At 37.4% G+C, this 20,386-nt stretch overlaps 1 protein-coding gene across 1 annotated transcript; it reads left to right on the top strand.

Annotated features, from left to right (window-relative positions):
- The first annotated feature begins 16,504 nt into the window (after positions 1 to 16,504).
- Positions 16,505 to 19,554, top strand: LOC136282918 (ALK tyrosine kinase receptor-like). Its single transcript, XM_066170985.1, has 5 exons — positions 16,505 to 16,631; positions 16,871 to 17,199; positions 17,399 to 17,540; positions 18,113 to 18,634; positions 19,006 to 19,554. Exons 2-5 carry the CDS (start codon positions 16,891 to 16,893, stop codon positions 19,314 to 19,316), a joined length of 1,284 nt encoding a protein of 427 aa, XP_066027082.1. The 5' UTR covers positions 16,505 to 16,631; positions 16,871 to 16,890; the 3' UTR covers positions 19,317 to 19,554.
- Positions 19,555 to 20,386: the final 832 nt, after the last annotated feature.

Raw genomic sequence — 20,386 nt, 5'->3', positions numbered from 1 at the left:
CAGATATTAGATTTACAAACATAGTTTTCTAGAATGTTTTTTTGGGAACATCTCCTGACATAAGGATCACGTCTCCCGTAAAAACTGCTGTTTTTGTTCTTTTTCCGGCTCTTTTCTGTGCAATTTATCAAATGCACATGTGCAGCAATTGAGAACTAATTCACAAATAACATGCAGGTGATGAGGACTAGTAAGTATTTTGTGGAGAAAATGTTGTGAACACAGTATTTCGTATTTTTCTGCACTTCAATCATTACACATATTTAAGAATGATTTTCAACTGACTACGAGGGTTTATCAATTCATTTTTCTTGATTAAGTCAAAACCAAACTCGATTTTCAATTTTAATAGGACCAGTTAGACCCAGTATCTTTGTTTTTCCAGCCGCTCTTCGGATGATGGCATTTTTTCGCACGACACAGATTGCAGTTTTACTGCCATTGGCGCTGGTTACAAATTATACAAAAAACTTTTTAATTGATTTGGGATTTGTATGGCCTCATTTGTTGATTATCAACAGAATCCTCTACTTATAAATATTTTACCTTTGTTCTGGTTTTACAATGATACTCTTGATTCAAGAAGAAAAAGAGGGCCGAAATATGGTGGCGAGGGCACAACTCTTACGCTTTGTGGTTTCACTGATAAATCTCAATGATTCGGTCTCGTTTCTCGAAATACGTGAAAGCAAAAGTAAGGATGGGAATCAAATATTATGTCATTCTTCGGTGTTATGTTTCAAAACCACGTTTATTCATTGGACTGGGAATACTGATACGCCTACAGAGCGAACTGGTGCCGTAATAATTGGTGTTATAATAGAGTGTGTGACCAAAAAGGCTCTCAGTCTGACCACTGGTCAGGACTCACACTGGAACAGAATTCTTTTAATAGCTTTCGCTGGAACTGTAAGTTAGATCGACTATGTGACGATCACGAACATATTCGTATCTTGGTTGATATCATCAATTTATAATTAGTAATTAAATAACAAGCAAGGAATTAGGACTAGCTAGTATTTTAAAAAGAAACTATTGTGAATTCAGTTCTTCAGATTTCACGTGTCACATTATAGGAACGCTTTTCAATTGACTGTAAGGGTTTATCATGTAATTAATTTGTTTTTCTTTGTCAGCTCAAAACCAAAAGGAATTTTTAATTTTCATTCTTACAGTTTGACCCAGTATCCTTGTTTCCCCTCCCTTTGGGTTGTATTTTGCTGAGTATGAGACAGACTGAATTTTTTTACCGCGACCAGCGCCAGTTGCAAACTGTTCTCGAAAAGTGTGTTTTACTACTTTGTGATACGTTTGGTGTCTTATGGTTTTTATCATTGGATTACATCATTTTTTTATTATTTTAGTTTTGGTTTTAGGATTCCTAGTCAATTGAAAAGGGTTCAGCTTCACCTCTAGCGGAATCCTGTGAAGTGACTGAAAAAAATGGCCCAGGGTTGATGCCAAATTGTCGATGTGGCCTCTTTAAGTAATATGTTTCCAGATGTTGATTAATTAAGTGGGGACTAACGAATTCTAAAATGAGATTCAGTCATTTAGGTTCTGTTTCCCTTTTCAGAAAGCAGTGTGTAAAAGTGGTTATATATGCTAAGGTGATGACATAAACTTAACTGTATTTACTTGTTAGATTAGTATGTTTTTGTCAACGTTTAGAGTAACTTTTTAGGAGGCTCTCAAGCTCTTCCTCATAAAAAGGAGGAGAAAGGTGTAATTGTAATAACAACTATCATTTCCGTGAGTTTTTAGTCAGTAGTATCAATTTAAATTACATTATATTAAAAATTACTAAATTGATTCCTAGATGTCAGTAATGGTTCTTTAGTCAGTTGCGCTTAAGTTATAAATTAACACTAACTGAGAACAAAGTTATTAAGGAAAAGAACGTGGAAAATATATTTCACCGAAAATACGGTTCACTATATCAATTTCCCGACCTTCGTTTTTGGTTTTCGGTTTTTTTGTTTTTTGCTTCCTTATCCTTTCAGTCTCTGCTCCTGCCTTACTTTCTCAACCTTCTCAACGTTGCCTCCCTTGGTTAGAGACGGAAGATTCACCTACGACTCACATGGCCGTAGAATGACCTCGAACACAGGCGTAAAGGATGGTGAATTGCAGATATAAGAGGCAGTTTGTGTCTCTATTAACTCTCCAAAACATTCTCAATAATTAAAAGAAATTTTGGATGTGTCCAGCAAATTTACCGAAATTTACAGATGCGGGTGCGGGGGTTGGGGATCTTGCAGTGTGTGATAACTTATATGTGCTGAAGAAATTTCAGGGACATGACTGTTGCCACACTTTTGCAGATTCTCCTAACATCAAAGGCATTTTTTCGACTCATGTCATTCCTTAAAAGCTTTGTCCCGAGTATGAGATGAAATTTTTGATCTTTACAACAAGATTGTAGAGTAAAGATTCGTGAAAAGACGTCAAGCAACCATTATCTCTCAAGTCGTAAAATTGTAGAATTAAGCTTTAGCTTCTTGCCACCTCCGACTATATATGGTTATAGATCAGTGATTATTATTGAAGTGGAAATATGGATAAGTGTGAGAATAAAAAAAAAGCGTAATATGAGGCTTAAGCACTTTCAAGCTGAAGTCAAAATACACTGTAATGTTCGTGGATTTTGTCGTGTGTGGTTTTATAAAAACTTGTCATGTCGATGGGGCTAATTATTTGCTTGCACAGTTTGAACACAACTGAAACAAGTCGGTTACCATGATGACAGTCCCCTGCAGAAAGGAAGCGATAAATGCAATAAAAAAAGTCTAACTTCGGGCAAAAGGTCTTTGAAAAGACGTGAAGTGAAGCTTGGACGGGGCTTTTCATCACCTTGGCCATTGCTCGTGAAACCCGCTGTACAACAAACTCATAGGGTCTGAATTGAGGCGGGGGGGGAGGGGGGGGGGGTTAGGGTGGAAGTGATCTACTTCTGAAACTTGACCACTTGAAAACTGGCCCCACGAGATAATTTGAATCGTTCTTTAACGTTCCAAAAATTTCGGGTCATTGACGCTTTTTTGGTAAGACGGTCGTCTCTAATATTCCATCAAATGTGGGTGGACGAGGAGAGCGTATAAACATTTGATAAACAGTCTTCATGTAGCTTTGTGTCATATTTACACTTGCACGGACATAATTAAGCCAGAATAGATAAACTTTTAAATAACAACTTCGTCTATGCAACTGTATAAAAACCATTAATAGGAATTAAGTATGATGGAGTTTCACCAACCAACTACATCCAAAGAAACTAATTAAGTTTTGTTTATCAAAAACTCACTGTAGCTGTTTGCTAAAATTATAACGGGCTTTATTTTTTTACATTCTCTTTGTACTCTAAAGCTTCGTTTTCACTGTTTTGACTTCACTAATTCCAGAAGGACAAGGTAAGATTTTCCTACAATAATGTCTTATTCATAGTCAGAGTAATATTTTGAAGTTTACGAGCGCATTTTAATACTCTTTGTTATCTTTATTAACCTAACAAGGCCTTGAAATATTCGCACAAAACTCTTCTCCTAGTATTGGTATAATGAATTATTTCGTCTCAATACTCACTCTTCGTGCAATAGTATTGGATAACAAATACATATTACAAGAGGTTCGTGAATATTTTGCCATTTTGTAATCCAACTTTTTGAAGCAAGATGAGTACAAACGGATGAAGTTTTAGGGAAATAGTTTTTGAAGAAGCCTAAAGCGAAGGTTTACCTGAGGGTAATTATTCACGCCTCTGCAATGCTGTTCATGAACATTTATAACTTTTCGATTCCAAAAGATGGATAAGATGACTAGTGACAGACTTTTGCATTTTAAAAAGAAGGTGAGAGGTTTATTTAAACTTGACTGAAAAAGCTCGGCCGGATCAATATAAAACTTGACACAGCTTTTCTACGGTTTCGTCACAAAAAATTAATTCTGATGGGCCACATGACGATTAAAAAAAAAAGCAGTTCTTTAAACTTTTCGCCGAAACATGTTACGTGGCTCTTTGTCACAAATTGGCTCTACAGTTGATCTTAAGCTTTGTTCAAATTTCACAAAATCTTAATCAGAAGATTCGTGTATTTCCGATTTAAATCACTTAAACGTATCCACAATAGTCCGTATGCTTTTAAATTGATGCACCCTAAACGGCATGAATCTTAGAAACTTTTTATAAGCTGATTCTTCCTACGAGCGCTGAATATCGATAAGATGTCTACATATATAATTAATTAGTTTGGACAATTACCAATTTTGTAAAACTCCTATCGCTTATATATTTTTCGTAAAGATTCGTATATCAAAGCATAGCATAGACTTCTTATCTATTTGTACCGATTGAAAAAACTTGTTTTACCGCGAGAAAGAAAAATAAAATTAACAAACAAAGAAAACAGAAGAGAACAAAATAGAAACTATTCTAAATATATTTGTCCCCTTGTTTTAGGCAGAATAATAATCTAACCTGCATGAAGCGATATCGCCATAGCAAGTAAAGTATTCGCATTTTCAGACAACATCTGTCGGCGAGTCTCATGCGTTCAGTAGATTTCATTTGGTATCACTGAAGAGATCACATGCAAGTTATTAAAAAACTGTTATGAATAATTTGCTCCAAAGGTGGTTTGTTTCTCGGTTACTAAGTAAGGGTTCTTTACCAATGTGATCTACAACTGAGCCATGAAAGTAGGAATGAAATCCCTTTATTAAAAGCACCTGGTAAGGGTAATTATCTTTTGTACGTTATTTGGTTCTGAAGGGTTTTTAGGATGGGTAGATTAGTTTTTGAATGAAGACACTGAGTCGCAGGGAGCTTTGTTCGCAGGTTCTGAAGAGTTTTTAGGATGGGTAGATTAGTTTTTGAATAAAGACACTGAGTGGGTGGTTTGTTTCTCGGCTATTAAGTATAGGTTCTTTACCAAAGTGATCTACAACTGAGCCATGACAGTAGGAATGAAATCACTTTATTAAAAGCACCTGGTAAGGGTAATTATCTTTTGTACGTTATTTGGTTCTGAAGGGTTTTAAGGATGGGTAGATTAGTTTTTGAATGAAGACACTGAGTCGCAGGGAGCTTTGTTCGCTCCACAATAAAGTTGTCATAACTTAAGGGCGGTCTTGTGGTCAGTTATTGTTATGAAAAATGTCTGATTATGATTAACATTTGGGGTTTTCAATGAGACAAATATCAATTTTTAAGGGAAGCGCGATCAATTCTTCCGAGAAAAGGAAACAAAAATTTCATCATAGACGCTAAGGACCGAAAACTATTCATCCGTGTTATTAATATTTGTCCTCAACAGTTTGAATTGAAAAAGTGCTGCACTGAAAAAGGCTATTACAGTTCCATGCTCTCACCACGCAAAAACGTCTCTTTTTGTGGGAGAACACCAAATGTTCAACGCCTTACCAAAAGGTTCTCTCATTTTGTAATGCATGCTGAAATCCTCACCGACGACACCACCTCTGACTAAAATCATCTGCGAGGAGAAATCAACTTAATACCAAGAGATCTAACTCAATAATTAATTTTCCTGAAGAAAAGCTATTGCTAACCGAAGTACGGAATGCTCTTAAAACTGAGGGCTTTAATGGACAAGGCTAAACCTGAAAACAGTCTAGTTATTCAGTATGCAGCTGTCCACAAGTTTTGTTTTTGTGTTAATTCTAACGTAAAACGTTTTCGACATTTCCGGTTCACAAAAAGTAAACCGAGAGGATATTCAAAACTAAATAGATCGTCGCTCAAATTCATCACACAGAAGCAAATAGAGTAGCGCTGTAATCTAACTCTTCTTTCGCTGAAAGAATACAACGAATTCGAAGAGAATCAAACTCAACTGATGGAAAATTAATGTGATTTAAATCTTTGACCTGTTTACGAATATTTGAGTTCATACAAAAGAAAACATCACTTTGCTTCGAAAACTCTATCATTTTAAGATTATTTTAAAGCGAATCATGTTTCTCTTATATAGGTTTATGACAGAAAGAGGGTTTCTATTCTAACTATCCAGTGTTCTCAGTCAACCTTAAGAAACAGGTTCATTCATTGATGTCGTAATACCCGGCCCGTACCTCTCACTGAATTTCGTTTTTCAGGAAAAATGCCTTGGATATTTCGTTATTTTCTTGTCTGTGTCTCGGTCGCCAACATTGCAATCGCTGAGGATCAATGCAGGATAGAAATGAACATTCGTGGAATGGCTCTCAAAGGTTTCGCTTTTAAGAGAATGGCGGTGGCGGCTCCTCACATCTGTGATACCTTATGTGAAAGGGAAATTATCTGCCAGAGCTATAATTTCAACAGAAAAGAACAGATCTGTGAATTAAACAACCGCACAAAGGATGCAAGACCCGAGAATTTCCGCTCAGACCCAGCGTGGTTTTATATTCGCCGTTTAAACGGAAGAGGTAAGTACTCAACCATGCACTTTGAATAAAAATCATGCTGCTTACAGACCGTGTTTTCCAATCTCCAGCGCCCGTTGGTATCAATTTCTCTATCAAAGTAGAAAATTTCATCCTTTTCTTTATTCCTTTAAGTTTAAATATTTGTTAACTTCTTTTTAAAAAAGCAGCTCTATAAACATTGACACCAAATGATTGTGTTATTTCTACAGGAAGCTTAGGGTCAGTAAAGAACTTTGAAGAATTGGAAGCTCGAACGAGGGGTTTAGGCGAGAGGGTCCTGTCTTCCCAGAGGGTTGTGCTTGACAGAAAGTCGAAATATTTCAGAACCAAAGAAGGACATTCAAGTGAATGGAACTCGAGCTTCATTCTTATTCTCTCGTACTTTTCACTTTTTCCTTTCCATCTGCGCTTACGAATACTTTATTTTCAACATTTTTACCCGTACCAGCTCCTTTGGGTTCGATACCGGAGTTACCAGCACGTTCATGCCGTGAAATAACAGCAAGCGAAGGGAAAGACACCGCAAGCAACAATTACTGGCTGGATCCATCTGGCACTGGGAAGGCAGTGTTGGTTTACTGTGATATGAATTTGGAAGGTAATTCACATTTAACCCGTTGTAGCTTTCATTTTGTGTTTGAATTGTCGCTTTTTTTGGTAGCGTCCTTGGTTGCTTTAAGATGTAAAAAATCCTGAAAACAATGCATTGCGCAGTTTCAGCTGTATATTAAAAAGAAAAAAAAATACCCAAGAGGGAAAAATACAAGCAAATAGACAGGGTTTAACCATATTACACTTTTATAAAGTTTTGAAAAATATTCTTGCTTTAACCCTTTACACCCTAACATCAGTATTCATGTTCTCCATACTGTTCTCTGTACATTTACTAAGGTGCTGACGAGGAGAATTTGTTTGACAATCAAGAGTTTTTTTAGTTGGTGATCATTTCCTTTATTCTTGTGACCTTAATGTTTGATTCAGGGCTGATATGGTATGGAGAAATTAGATGTCAGTCACTCTTAGGGGTTAAAGGGTTAATTTTGCAGGCATTGTTCATTATGTTGGAAGAAAATACAAACATTCTTTTTGTGTTATGTGGCCATGATTGTCAATTTAGTACAATGTACTGTTTCCCTGCTAAATTAATGTTGGTTAAATTTTACTTTTCTCTTTTTCCACTCCCCAACAAGATCATGATGAATGCATCAGTGGAAACATTGCCTGTGACGTCAATGCATACTGTACCAACACTGTGGGTTCCTATTACTGTACCTGCAAGGAAGGATATACTGGCGATGGACGCTCGTGCTCAGGTACATTATTATTTTAATCATTAAATATGTAATTAAATTTAAAGATGTTTGGAAAGCTTGTACGCAAAATCCTTGCAAGAATAACGCAACATGCCAAGCTAGGTTTACAGACAGAGATTATCACTGTTTGCGTGTTAGTGGATCTGGATTTAAAGGCCGTGATTGTGATGAGGGTAAGGAATCTTGTATTTTTAGTAAGCCAGAAAATGATGCATAAGTGATAAGCTCCGCAGGCCCCTCTCTCAAATTGAAGTTCTTTTAGGTGATTGGGCAGACTTATTTGAAATGGATGAATACCAAACAACCGCAAACACCTCAATAGTTTGATAGTCACAGAACATCGAAGGTAAAAGCCTTTGCCTTTCATGGCTTGCGAGAAGAATAATCCAGAATGGCATAAGTCATTCAAAATACAAAAGAGGACTTACATATGAACAACTCTTTTGCTTCTCATGGTTCATCTTGGAATGGGATTCATCACTCAAGACATAGATGAGTGTTTGAACGGAACACACGGTTGTGATGTGAATGCTGAGTGTAACAATACCCTGGGATCTTACAAGTGCACGTGTAAAGATGGATTTCAAGGAAATGGAACCAAATGCACAGGTAACTAGTTCTGACATATTCATACTCCGTTTGTTACCTTCAGTTTTTCAGATTAGTTAGAAAAGCGGTCTCATTTACATTATTTTCCTTTTCGTGTTCTAGATCTAGATGAGTGTATGATCGGAACACAAAACTGTAATGTAAATACTAAGTGTAACAATACCCTAAGATCTCACAATTGCACGTTTAAAGATGGAATTCAAGGAAATGGAACCAACTGCACACGTAACCAACATACCATACTCTCTATTTTCTCGATGGTACCTGTCATGTGACAAAAAGGAATGACCAGAAAACAAAACTGTTTTTTGTTCATTTAGATACCAACGAATGCACTGAAGGAAAACACGACTGTGATGTAAATGCTGAGTGTAACAATACCTTGGGATCTTACAAATGCACTCGTAAGGATGGATATGAGGGAAATGGAACCAACTGCACAGGTCAGTAACAAGCCAAGGTACCAAACAATGTTTTCACAATTAAAAAAAAAGTTAACTGTTAACTCTGAACAGACGCCGGCACGAGACTAGCAAAATTGCAGGGTGCTCTGCAAGTGAACATTATTCCAAAACTTTTGGCGTATTGATAGTGTTGTTTGTTTCCTCCTTTATTTAGAGAAATTATGGTCTGTTATCATTTGCGAGGGAGGAAAAAGGACCATAAGTTGTGATAATGACCAAAGAACTATCGACGTTGTGGATGCAAATTATGGTAGACTGGACTCAAACACTTGCCATCATTCCGCAGTTAGCGATACAAACTGCAAAGCTGCGAACTCTCTTTTCATTGTACGGTTGAAGTGCTACGAAGAAGCTAGTTGCGAGCTGCATGCAGATTCTTTAGTTTTTGGGGATCCATGCCCAGGCACATATAAATACTTGGAGGTCAAGTACAAGTGTGTGAATTTAGGTTAGTACCTATAGCTATTGTTGTATGCTGTGAACTGGGGGGAGAAATGGCCTTTTGCTACCATTTAGGACGCATTTATTTTAGAATTGCATTAGGCGCTAGATCACCCGTCCATTTTCAGTCGGGGGCGTATTAAAAAAAAGATACGCAAAGAAGCAATCGCTAATATAGTCAGTACTCAAATATCAAATCTTTTTTCGAATTAATACCTTTACACTTTTATCAAAGACATGGTGGATAAGTATTCATTTGTTTCCGGGGTTTCAGTTTCATTTTGTCTTGAGTGGCACCCGCAAAAGCAAAGGAAAACTCGACAAGGTGGTTTAGGATAGATTTTATGCACTAGGGAAAACGTTCTGAACTGCCGTCTGGTTGGTGAACCCTGGGTGGATCATGCGTACACCAAAGGAGTGCAAACTAACAATTTTCAAGCCGTATGCAGAAAAATTCAATATTAGCATGCCAGACCATTTTCCTGCATAAATAGTGAGATAAAAAAGGTTCAATTCAATAATTCTGGATCGCACCTTCGTGTACGTTGCTGATGAGCACTGCTGCTGAACTAGAAGCAAATGAAAATTTAGAGGTACCCTCTGTCTTGACTCCTGGTTAATCATTCAGTAGCACAACGAGATAGACTTATTGTGTACATTGAATGTCCACTAAGACCGAGCGAAAATGGAAATTCTTGGTACATCTCGAAAAATCAAAATTCTTCATATTTTCTCTGAAGATACCCTATAGTGGCTTAAGAAACGTGATAGGATTTTTTTCTAGAAACATCTTTTTAAACTTTCATGAAATAAAAAAGCCGTCACGAGCCAAAATGTCCTGAAAGGCATCCGAAAAATACGTGATTGGTACCTTCACATAGAATTCGCCCTTTTGAATTGGCATCATAGAAAGAACCGTTTCCTGCTTTCAACATTGCTGTTGAAGTCTTTGCAAGTAACTTAACTTCAATCTTACGCCAGTGAATAAAATTTAGAGGTCATGGTAAGCCGATGAAATTAACTAAAATTCACCTTCGAATAATTTGTAATTTAGCGTGTTTTTTTAAGGGACATTTTTTGTACCCGGTAAAACATCGGAGAAATTGAAAATGACATTCTTAAGAGAATAAATGCTGGTCTAAAATGGAGTGTAAAAATTAGTTTCAGGCTTTTTACCAGCGCCGAGTAGGAAGCCTCTCAAAATAGCGGTTATCACAACAAAAGCGTGTCAATCGGAAGTCAACAAATAGCACATTCTCCAAACCCGTAAGCAAAGGATGGTAAAATTTTTACATTATAATTAATCTGTTTAGTCGTCAGTAATCCACAGCGCTGAAGAACTCCATTTTTAGATCCCCTGAATAAGATATTGACTAAATATTTATTTCCGTGAGTATTTTATCGTTAGACATTTCAAAATTAGTGTCGCGCTGATCCGAATCAACTTACACGGTTTTTTTCAATTTTCCCAGCTTATTTTTTCATGTTCTTTTAGAAGCAAAACAAAATACCAAGAAGCTACACGAATAGACGAAACCTAAATTCCCATCATGTAGATATACTACAGCAGTCAGCAAGTAAGTCTATTGGAACTTTTTCATGCTTTGAGCATGAAAAACTGAGGCAGCGACACACGTTTTCCCAAAGGTGAACATGGCGACCTCTTATACTCGTGTATTTTTTTTCTTCTTTTTCAAGGAAGCAACGTTGAATAATCGATCTAATCGAAATACAAAAGCGTAGAGAAAAAAGTGTGATTTTGCGATTGTTAGACCCTGAGGTTTTAATTACATGAGGAACGAGAAGCAGCTAAAAAAGTAAACAGAACATTAAATTACTAATTATGTGTTGTGGGCCATTAGCTGAACTATTTTACAGGGCTTTCAAGCAAACGGACAAATTGACGACACCTAGGAAAAACAATAGCGACCATTTCATTACATCGACAACTTAGTTCTTAGATTGGGGTGGGAAGGGGAGAAACCTTGGGAACGAGGTTGCGACATCAGTAAATGAATTCCAAAATTAGCGACACGAATATCCCACCTTAAAAGGCTTCAGAGACAGCTATTAGAACAAAATTGGAATCAAGTGAGAATAGGGTTACCACCATTTTATCCATCTTAGGGGCACATTTAATTGACACACTTCATTATAATCAGTCGTCGTCGTTAACAATCCTAGAGCGTATACAGGACGGCGACAAAGATTTTTTCCCCATGCTCCCGACGAACTTTATGGCATGACTGCATGAAAGTTCTGTTGGAACATTTCAATAACATTGGCTTAGCCACTCATTCCTCAACGCTGACATGCGCATTCCTCGCAAATCGACTGCAGTTTTTTCGATGAAGGCTTCTTGCGAATAACTGTAAAAAGGATTAATTTCTAAGTATACAAATATTTTGTTCAAGGCATACGTTCATTGTTACCATTTGTTGACAGTTAATTGACGGGATTTTCCCAATTTTTAAAGCCACGGTGCTCAGTACTCAATGAAAGCCCGGAAATTAATTGTATACCTGCTTTTATAAAAACATTTCCTTTTCCAAAGATTCGAAATTTCAAGCGATTCAGAGCTTTACCAGGCAAGGAAAATGTCGCTTGAAAAAGTGCACGAAATAGAGAATTTTAAGTACGCGAATTTTTAGCGATCGTTGAAAGTTTCCCGTGGCGTAACAATTGACTAAAAAACTTGGTTAACCTTCAAAGAGACATTTCTATACTTAAAACGGGGTTTTAATGCCATGCAACTTAGATCAGAGCAGATTGTTTGAGAGGGGATGAGATATGTTTATTTCAGCTGTTTTCATGACACGTGGGGTGTTCTAAGTTTTAATTTTTTTTGGTTTTAAAAGGTATATTTAAACAAATTAAACTCACCACGTTCGTTGGCCTACCAATGGGTATCTTTAAAAAATTATCAAGGAAATTGGTTCTCTATCATGTGCAATCTCCTGCTTGGTGTTAGTGGGCATTCGCTCTTAAATGGTGAATTAGGTACTGCAGAGGCTTACCAATATAACGGAAAAACAACGGATCAAATCATTTACCTTCATCAGACAAACCAAAAGAAGAAAAAATCTAGGGAGACCCAACTCCGTAAGAGGACAATTAGCTTGTCATAGACACCCCGATAGGCCAGTTTAAAAGGGTATTCGCGACCCTTTAAAGAGCGCCAAAGACCAAGAGAAATTTTCTCTCTCGCCTCAAAATACAAAACACCAAGAGACGGAGAATTAGAGCTCAATGCAGTAAAAGAGTTAAAATTTTGCAAGCAAAAATTTCAAAAACCACTAAATTTGTCATCTCTTATCTGAGATTTATGTAATACATTCCTTTTTCAATAAATACTTGTCTGCAAGTAGCTTTAAATCCTGAAGAAAAGACACTCCTTTGTCGGGAGATCCTCAGGTTTTCTTAATGCTCTCGCACCTCTTTTTACTACTGTATTCATCTTCTCATCCGCCACATGTGAAATCTCTGATCATTAATTCCCAAGACTAAAAGATAAGATTAAAAGATAGACGGGATAATCACAATTCCGCTTTTATTACAGGAAGAATTCGTAATTAAATATTTCACAAGATACCTGAGAGAGTGTGTCCATAAATGGTAGGAGAAAATCATAATAAGAATAGTGACCGTCTCATTCAAGGTTTGACGAAAACTTTGAAACTTTATTTAATAGCATCAAATCGCTACGAGTCAATTGGTTGCTTCAAAGACAATACAACCAGTCCTGCCATAGAAACATTGGAAGGAAAAGATGATATCTTGGATGGTCACTACTCAACAAGGAATGATTCCATCGACAAATGTTTTCGTGCTGCCGAGAGGCAAAGATTTCACATCTTTGCTGTTCAGGATGGTGGACGATGCCAAGCCAGTGCTTCGGCCATAACGACCTTCCACAAGTATAACCAATCACAGCAATGTCCACCTGGTGGTAAAGGAGGAAAGCAAATCTATCATGTCTATTACATTAAGGGTAGGAGTGTACTAAACATTTTATACCAAGTTATCCATGCTACAACCGCAGTGCCCCGCAAGGCTGGAATTATGGATCCCCGTGATTTGGATTTAGTCGCCCTAAAAAGCTTTGCAAATATTTCCGTATAACCCCATACTTTTCTAAAACAAAGCGGCAGTTATTATTTATGCTGCTGTTTTCTGTTACAAAGAATTCCGTGCATATTGGAATATTATGTTTTAAGGAAATCTTGCTAAAGCTTCTGTTTCGATAAAATTTGCTTAAATTAAAGGCAAATTGTCGCTTATACACCCATTTTATGTGATGTGTGATGGATAGGCGTTTCTTTGTGTTTTGTGGGAGCAATCATTTGCCTTTCGAGAAGACCACGACTTCTGCAGAGAACTGCTTTTTGCATACTTCACTTGCTGCAGACCAATTACTGGATTCTATTCGAAATATTTGAGAGGGGAATTTTCCGATAACCCAAGGGAACTGACATAACAGCAAAATCAATCGAAAACTCTATTCCTATCGACTTCCTACTTACTGGAACTTTTTCATTTTTGGATTGAAAGGTAGAAAAAATTTTGGGCGGTTTTTTTTTTTTCCTCTGAATTCTTTTCTGGAGGAAGTTTCTATTACAGATCATGAAAAATCCGACAAATTTGAAAAAGTGTAAGCAACGTGGAACTGTACACCTACCCCTCCCCTGACCCAACATTAACTCAAGCTGTTTATGAGTTGACTGTGGTTGGGTTTGGGGAGGGGTAGGTGCGAGGTTTCTTTGATCAAGATCGACATTGATCTAAAGTATGAATGGCAAAATAAAATGCACATGCAAATAATTTTTCTTGAAAAGAACATTATAAATGATCTCTGAAGTGAATATGAGACGACTTCAGGTGATTCCTCAGAAAAAAAAATTCGAACAATTTTTTCCTTCAATGTTCCTTACCAATGTCTGTTTCAAAAACTGCAATAAAAAAAATATAGGTCACCAAGCTTCTTATCTCTTCCTGCTTCGCTCTGACGAAGAGCTAACGCTCGGAACTTCAGCTTGAAACTCTTTACCGCGGTTCGTTATACTCTCCCACCGACGTAGCACCATAGTTTCTTTTGAAACTTACCCCCTCTATTTACATTTTTGTTACCCGGTCTAGTTGATAGTTACAATGTTGTACGGTTCTACTTGCTGTTTACTCTTTTAGGACATAAAAGTGTTGGATGCTACAAATTGGATGGTACAAGTCCTTTAACCCATGAATTGACTGGGTCCGATCCTATCTTGAATGGAATTTACCCTGCACAGCCTGGGAGCTTCATTTCAAAGTGCGCAGTGGCTGTAATTAGAGCAGGTTACAGGTTATTTGCAGTTGAGAATAATGACACGTGTTCAGCAAATGCTACTACACCGCAGAAAATTGAAAAACTTAAAGAATCTAAGAAGTGTGGTCTTAGGGACGCCAATGCATTTCAGGTTTACAACATCAGAGGTAATTTTAAAGTGCGAGCCCATTTCAACATTGAAAGAAAGGAATATTTAATTAAACTTAAAATGATATATATATTACAATTCTACGCTTCAAAAACCGAATTAGCTGTCTGTTAAGAGCATCTTTTTTAAAGGACCTTTTGGTCTCGGAACTCAGCATCGCTTGTAGCGGCAACAAACTGGTTAATTCCACCACATTGATATTTTCATGAAAATGATACCTCCCCGCTCATAAAGCTTTTATACGCATGCCAAGTATTAAAGTGTCACTCTTAAATACCTTTTCTAAGGTTCAAGAAGTTTCATAATAAGTTAACTATGTAAGCCTCATCGGCAAAAAATAGCCTTGCGTAATTCCCTATACTCAAGTTTCTACATGTAATTGGGAATTTCTAGAAAGACCTTTACCTTAAAGGTTGATCAAGCATTATTCTAGTCAGGTTCGTTGAATGTTTTAGAAGTATTCTGACCCACGAGCAAGTAGACACGTTTTCGTAACACAGTCAAACTGATATCTGTTGTTTATCATGAGCGACCGACATAATAACACCGCTTTAAAAACGTTCGCCCGTTTTGGGTTCACATCAACTCATTTCGGATAAAGGATGAACGCCATCAATTAATCCAACAATTTGCAGAAAAAGTAATTAAAACGAGATTTCTATATATTGTGGGCTTTCAAAGTTTTATGTGAGAAAATGCTTGATAACATCAATGAAGAGATCTGATGCTCTTGATCTGTTAAAATGGAACATTATACACCAAGCTCTTCGCAACAACGTTTACTCACAAATATATAATCAGAACTAAGGAGATATTTTCTCATTAACAAAATACACCTGATGTGGGCAGAAGTCAAAATGTACTTGATTATGTAAAATGGAAAATATCTACCAATGGCGTGTGAGCAATTTAAGGTATATTAAGATGTTGCGACTCTCTATTTTTTTATTTGATTATTTTAGAATTCCTTTTGTTTTAAAATAGATTTACGTTGTCTTGGAACACTTGGTATGGAAAGTGGTGCAATCACCAATGGGCAGATAAGTTTCTCGTCCCAAAAAGAGAATGACGCGAAAATTGTAAGATTACATCACACAGAGAGGACTTGGATAGCTGATGAGAATGATATTTATCAGTGGCTTCAGCTCGATCTCAGGGCTCAAAACACTGAAGTAACACGAGTAGCAACACAGGGATCCCATCAACATAAAAAATGGGTAAGGAAGTACAAGCTACAATACAGCAACTTTGGAGTGAGATTTCAAAACTACACGGAACAAGGACAAACCATATCAAAGGTAAAACTGATCAGAGGCCTGGAAGGGTTCTAAAACATGAGCTGCTCATTGTACACAAAGCCAAGTTGATTCCTTAACTGAAAGTTCCCAATACGTTCTTTGAGTAGTTTGTTAGGACAAACAGTCCTCTTTGCAATCAGATCAGCTTCGTCTCTCGATTTGTTACGATGCATGAGTCGGCAGTTGTTCAAGAAAGTTGTTACGATGTATGAAAATTTCATACATTTACCATTTTCTTTTCCCAGGTACAAATCTCATCTTGATCCAGTTTTAGACTAACCTCAGATAGATATTTGTAGAAAAAGTTCGACTTCATTTTACCGTACGGTGGCATGGGATAAATTTCATGAATCAAATCGCTCGTGATATATTTTACGGTTTACCTTAAATTCTTATCTGTACAAGGCGGGCACGTACTGCGCATTTTAAATAAAAACACTCAACATTTATTCACATCTCTTATGATGCAGGAATTTGACGGAAACATAGACGAGAACAGTGTCGTTTATCACGACCTGAACCCATCAATCCCAGCAAGGTACATACGTTTTCTACCAGTGGAGTGGGAAGATGAGATATCATTGAGAGTGGAACTGTATGGATGCGTGAAAGGTAAGGAAAATGGCTTTCCTTTAATGCTGATAATCATTGTATACATTACAGTTGATCTGATCATAGGAGCTCTTTAAGGTTTTTCATTTCGTTGAAAGTTTCTGTGATTGTGTTAACGACATTTTTTAGCTCGGTGTAAACTACGCTTGATTGATTACTTCATGATCTCATAGCTACTTTTATTTCGCTGCTGTAGATAAGTTATATTTGTAAAACGCCTGCTAACCTTTCGTAAACAGAATGTGGAAGATTTCTCGGCATGCAAAGTGGTGAAATCTCTGATGGACAGTTAAGCACCTCTTCAGAGAGAGATTTTAAACACTCCGCCACTGAGAGCAGACTTCATGTTGTAAATCCTGACAGAGCGGGATCTTGGGCAGCTGAAAATAGTGATACGGATCAGTGGCTCCAAGTTGATCTGGTTATTCTACACACTCGAGTGACACGTGTGGCAACACAAGGAAGTAATAGACACCAGGGAGAGTGGGTTACAAAGTACAATCTGCAGTACGGCAACGATACTGAAAGGTTTTACAATTATACAGCCCCAGGACAAAACACAACGAAGGTAAAATTGATTTCTTGTGTATTGATTCTCGTTTAGACAAGAAGAGAAGTATTTTTGGATCATCATTTGCAGGGATTTTGCAAACACACCGCCGGTAATAATTGCATGATATTAAGCCCTCCGGAGGAACGATTATAGGAATGGCGTATGAATGAGTTCAAAGAATTAATGGAAAACCTCTTATGTTGTTAATTCAAAGGTTTTTGCCGGAAACACTGATCAGAATACCGTGGTTTATCACGACCTTAACCCACCAATCACAGCGCGTTACATTCGTTTTAAACCAGTAGAGTGGCAGGACTGGATATCAATGAGGGTAGAACTGTATGGCTGTGTACAAGGTAAGGCCTGAATGACAATAACGATTGAGGGGTACCTCTTGTAACTAGTAATTTACACCAGATAATGCTTCATTTCCTGTTCGAAAGCGAGCGCTTGGATATTGTTTACTGTGTGTCATCTAAATCACAGTCGAGCTCCTACAAGTTGACGCGAGTTTTCTGGACCAATAACAGGGCGAAGAGAGGCAAAAAACCAATAAAATCCTGAACAACTTGTTGTAATCATTTGAAAATTTCTCTGCATAGTATTATTCAATTGACTCATCAGCTTTGGTGACATGGAGTTCCTTCCTTCTTTACTCTCCTCTTTTCACTGTCACGTGTGATCGCCGAACCACAAACTGGAATAATCTGACGAGAAAAACTACTCTAATTGTGGGAATGGAAAGGAAACCTTGTCTTCTCTTGAGATTTTTAGATTCCCCAACAACAAAACCTCGTGATGGTTCAACCGTACAGTTTATAAAAGTATCACGTCGGTATTCAAAAACCCCATTTTGATTCAGGTCGGCAATCAATGTGTTGACAATTTCTTACCAACAACATTACGTTTATTCTATGGTTTTGTGCAGGATTTACAGCTGTGTTTACAAATCTTGGTAAGATTAGATTAGAGGGTCCAAAGTCGATTGGTAGTCATTACAAAGATCAAGACCATGACGGACAAGTAACAGTGTCCAGCGGTATTCAATTGTGGATTGTGCCACGCACTGGTGAATACAGAATAGAAGCAATAGGAGCCTCAGGGGGGTACAGTGAGGACAGTTTTATCAAAACCGGAGGGAGAGGGGCACGAATGATTGGAAACTTTAATTTGACCAAAGATGAGATCATTCATGTGCTTGTTGGTCAAAAAGGGGAAAAAGGGAATTCAAACCCAAAAACTGCCGGAGGTGGAGGAGGTACATTTGTAGTGAGAGAAAACAACAAGTCTTTGATTATAGCTGGAGGTGGAGGAGGAATTAAAAATATATCGGAACAACATCCAGGATGTGATGCGTCCATAAACACAACAGGGAATGGAGGGTATAACTTGCCATTGGGTTCAGGAGGAAGCAACGGAAATGGAGGAAACGCCAGTACAAAATATTCAGGTACGCGGAGAAAGAAGAAAAAAACAAAACAATCAGTAGGTTCAATCCATCAGGACAAGAGGACGACTGTAAGAGTTATCAGAACTTAATTATTGAAATTACTAATTCTAACTTTGAAGCTTTTTCTTTTCTCGAAGGCATATCAGTTTTTTAAAAAATCCTACGCATCACGTCATGTACATTTCTTTTGTCCTGATAAGCTGTTCTATTTCTAGCAATTGACTACCCAATAATATTTTTGAATAAAATTCTAAAATTGAGAAGTGCACTAAGTTGATAATATTGCGAATCATCGTTAAAACGCTCTTAAGTAAGTAGTCAAATAGAAGCCATTTATGAGACATCTGCTTCTCAGTTTTCGTTTATTGTAGGTGGTGGCGGCGGCGGCTTCTACAGTAATGGACAAAGTGCTTGGAGCCTTTCTGGTCGAGGAGGTAAAGGATATCTTCAGGGAGGAGAGAGTGGAAGTAGAAGGGGTGGGTTTGGAGGTGGCGGTGGTTTACGTGGAGTTAACCGTGGAGCTGGAAGCGGTGGAGGTTACTCTGGAGGAAATGGTGGAGCTAATGAACAGTTTTCCTGTGGGGGAGGGGGTGGATCTTTTAACAATGGGACAAATCAGCAGAATGAATGTTGTTTTAATAGGTATGGACATGGTAGAGTGATCATCACCTTTCTTCAGTGACATGCCCTTGGCAGCACTTTCTCTAACGTGTAAGGCTAATTCTGTTTTGAAGGCTGATTGTTGTTAGTCTTTAAACTCCGGAATTGAATGATATTTTGTTTAATATTCAAGGTCAGTTACTGAGCGCTTTAAGGTGTTGGCCAAACGGTGCAACCTGAGGAATTAAAGTCATTTGTTTTTGAGTTCAGATTTTAGATTTACAAACATAGTTTTCTAGAAAATATTTTTTTTGTGAACATCTCCTGACATAAGGATCACGCTCCTATAAAAACTGCTGTTTTTGTTCTTTTTTCGGCTCTTCTCTGAGCAATTTATCAGATGGGCATGTGCATCAATTGAGAACTAATTAACAAATAACATGCAGGTAATGAGGACTAGTAAGTATTTTGTAGAGAAAATGTTGTGAACATAGTATTTCATATTTTTCTGCACTTCAATCATTACATATATTTAAGAATGATTTTCAACTGACTATGAGGGTTTGTCAATTCATTTTTCTTACTGAAGTCAAAACCAGACTCGATTTTCAATTTCAATAAAATCAGTTAGACCCAGTATCTTTGTTTTTCCGGCCGCTCTTTGGGCCGACTGATTGCATTTTTTCGCATGACACAGATTGCAGTTTTACTGCCATTGGCGCTGGTTACAAATTATCCAAAAAACTTTTATTTGATTTGGGATTTGTATGGCCTCATTTGTTGATTATCAACAGAATCCTCTATTTACATATATTTTATCTTTGTTTTGGTTTTACAATGATACTCTTGATTCAATGTTTCAAAGCTTTCAATAACGCCTTAGGTTGGAAGGATCCGGACAGTAGTAAAAGAGAGGGCCGAAATATGGTGGCGAGGGCACAACTCTTACGCTTTGTGGTCTCACTGATAAATCTCATCAATGATTCGGTCTCGTTTCTCGAAATACGTGAAAGCAAAAGTAAGGATAGGAATCAAATATTATGTCGTTCTTCGGTGTTCTGTTTCAAAACCACGTCCATTCATTGGACTGGGAATACTGATACGCCTACAGAGCGAACTGGTGCCGTAATAATTGGTGTTATAATAGAGTGT

This window comes from Pocillopora verrucosa, chromosome 8, assembly GCF_036669915.1.
Source record: "Pocillopora verrucosa isolate sample1 chromosome 8, ASM3666991v2, whole genome shotgun sequence".
In the NCBI taxonomy this organism is placed as follows: domain Eukaryota; kingdom Metazoa; phylum Cnidaria; class Anthozoa; order Scleractinia; family Pocilloporidae; genus Pocillopora; species Pocillopora verrucosa.
The sequence above is the reverse complement of the archived record's forward strand: the minus strand, read 5'-3'. Positions and strand labels throughout refer to the sequence as shown.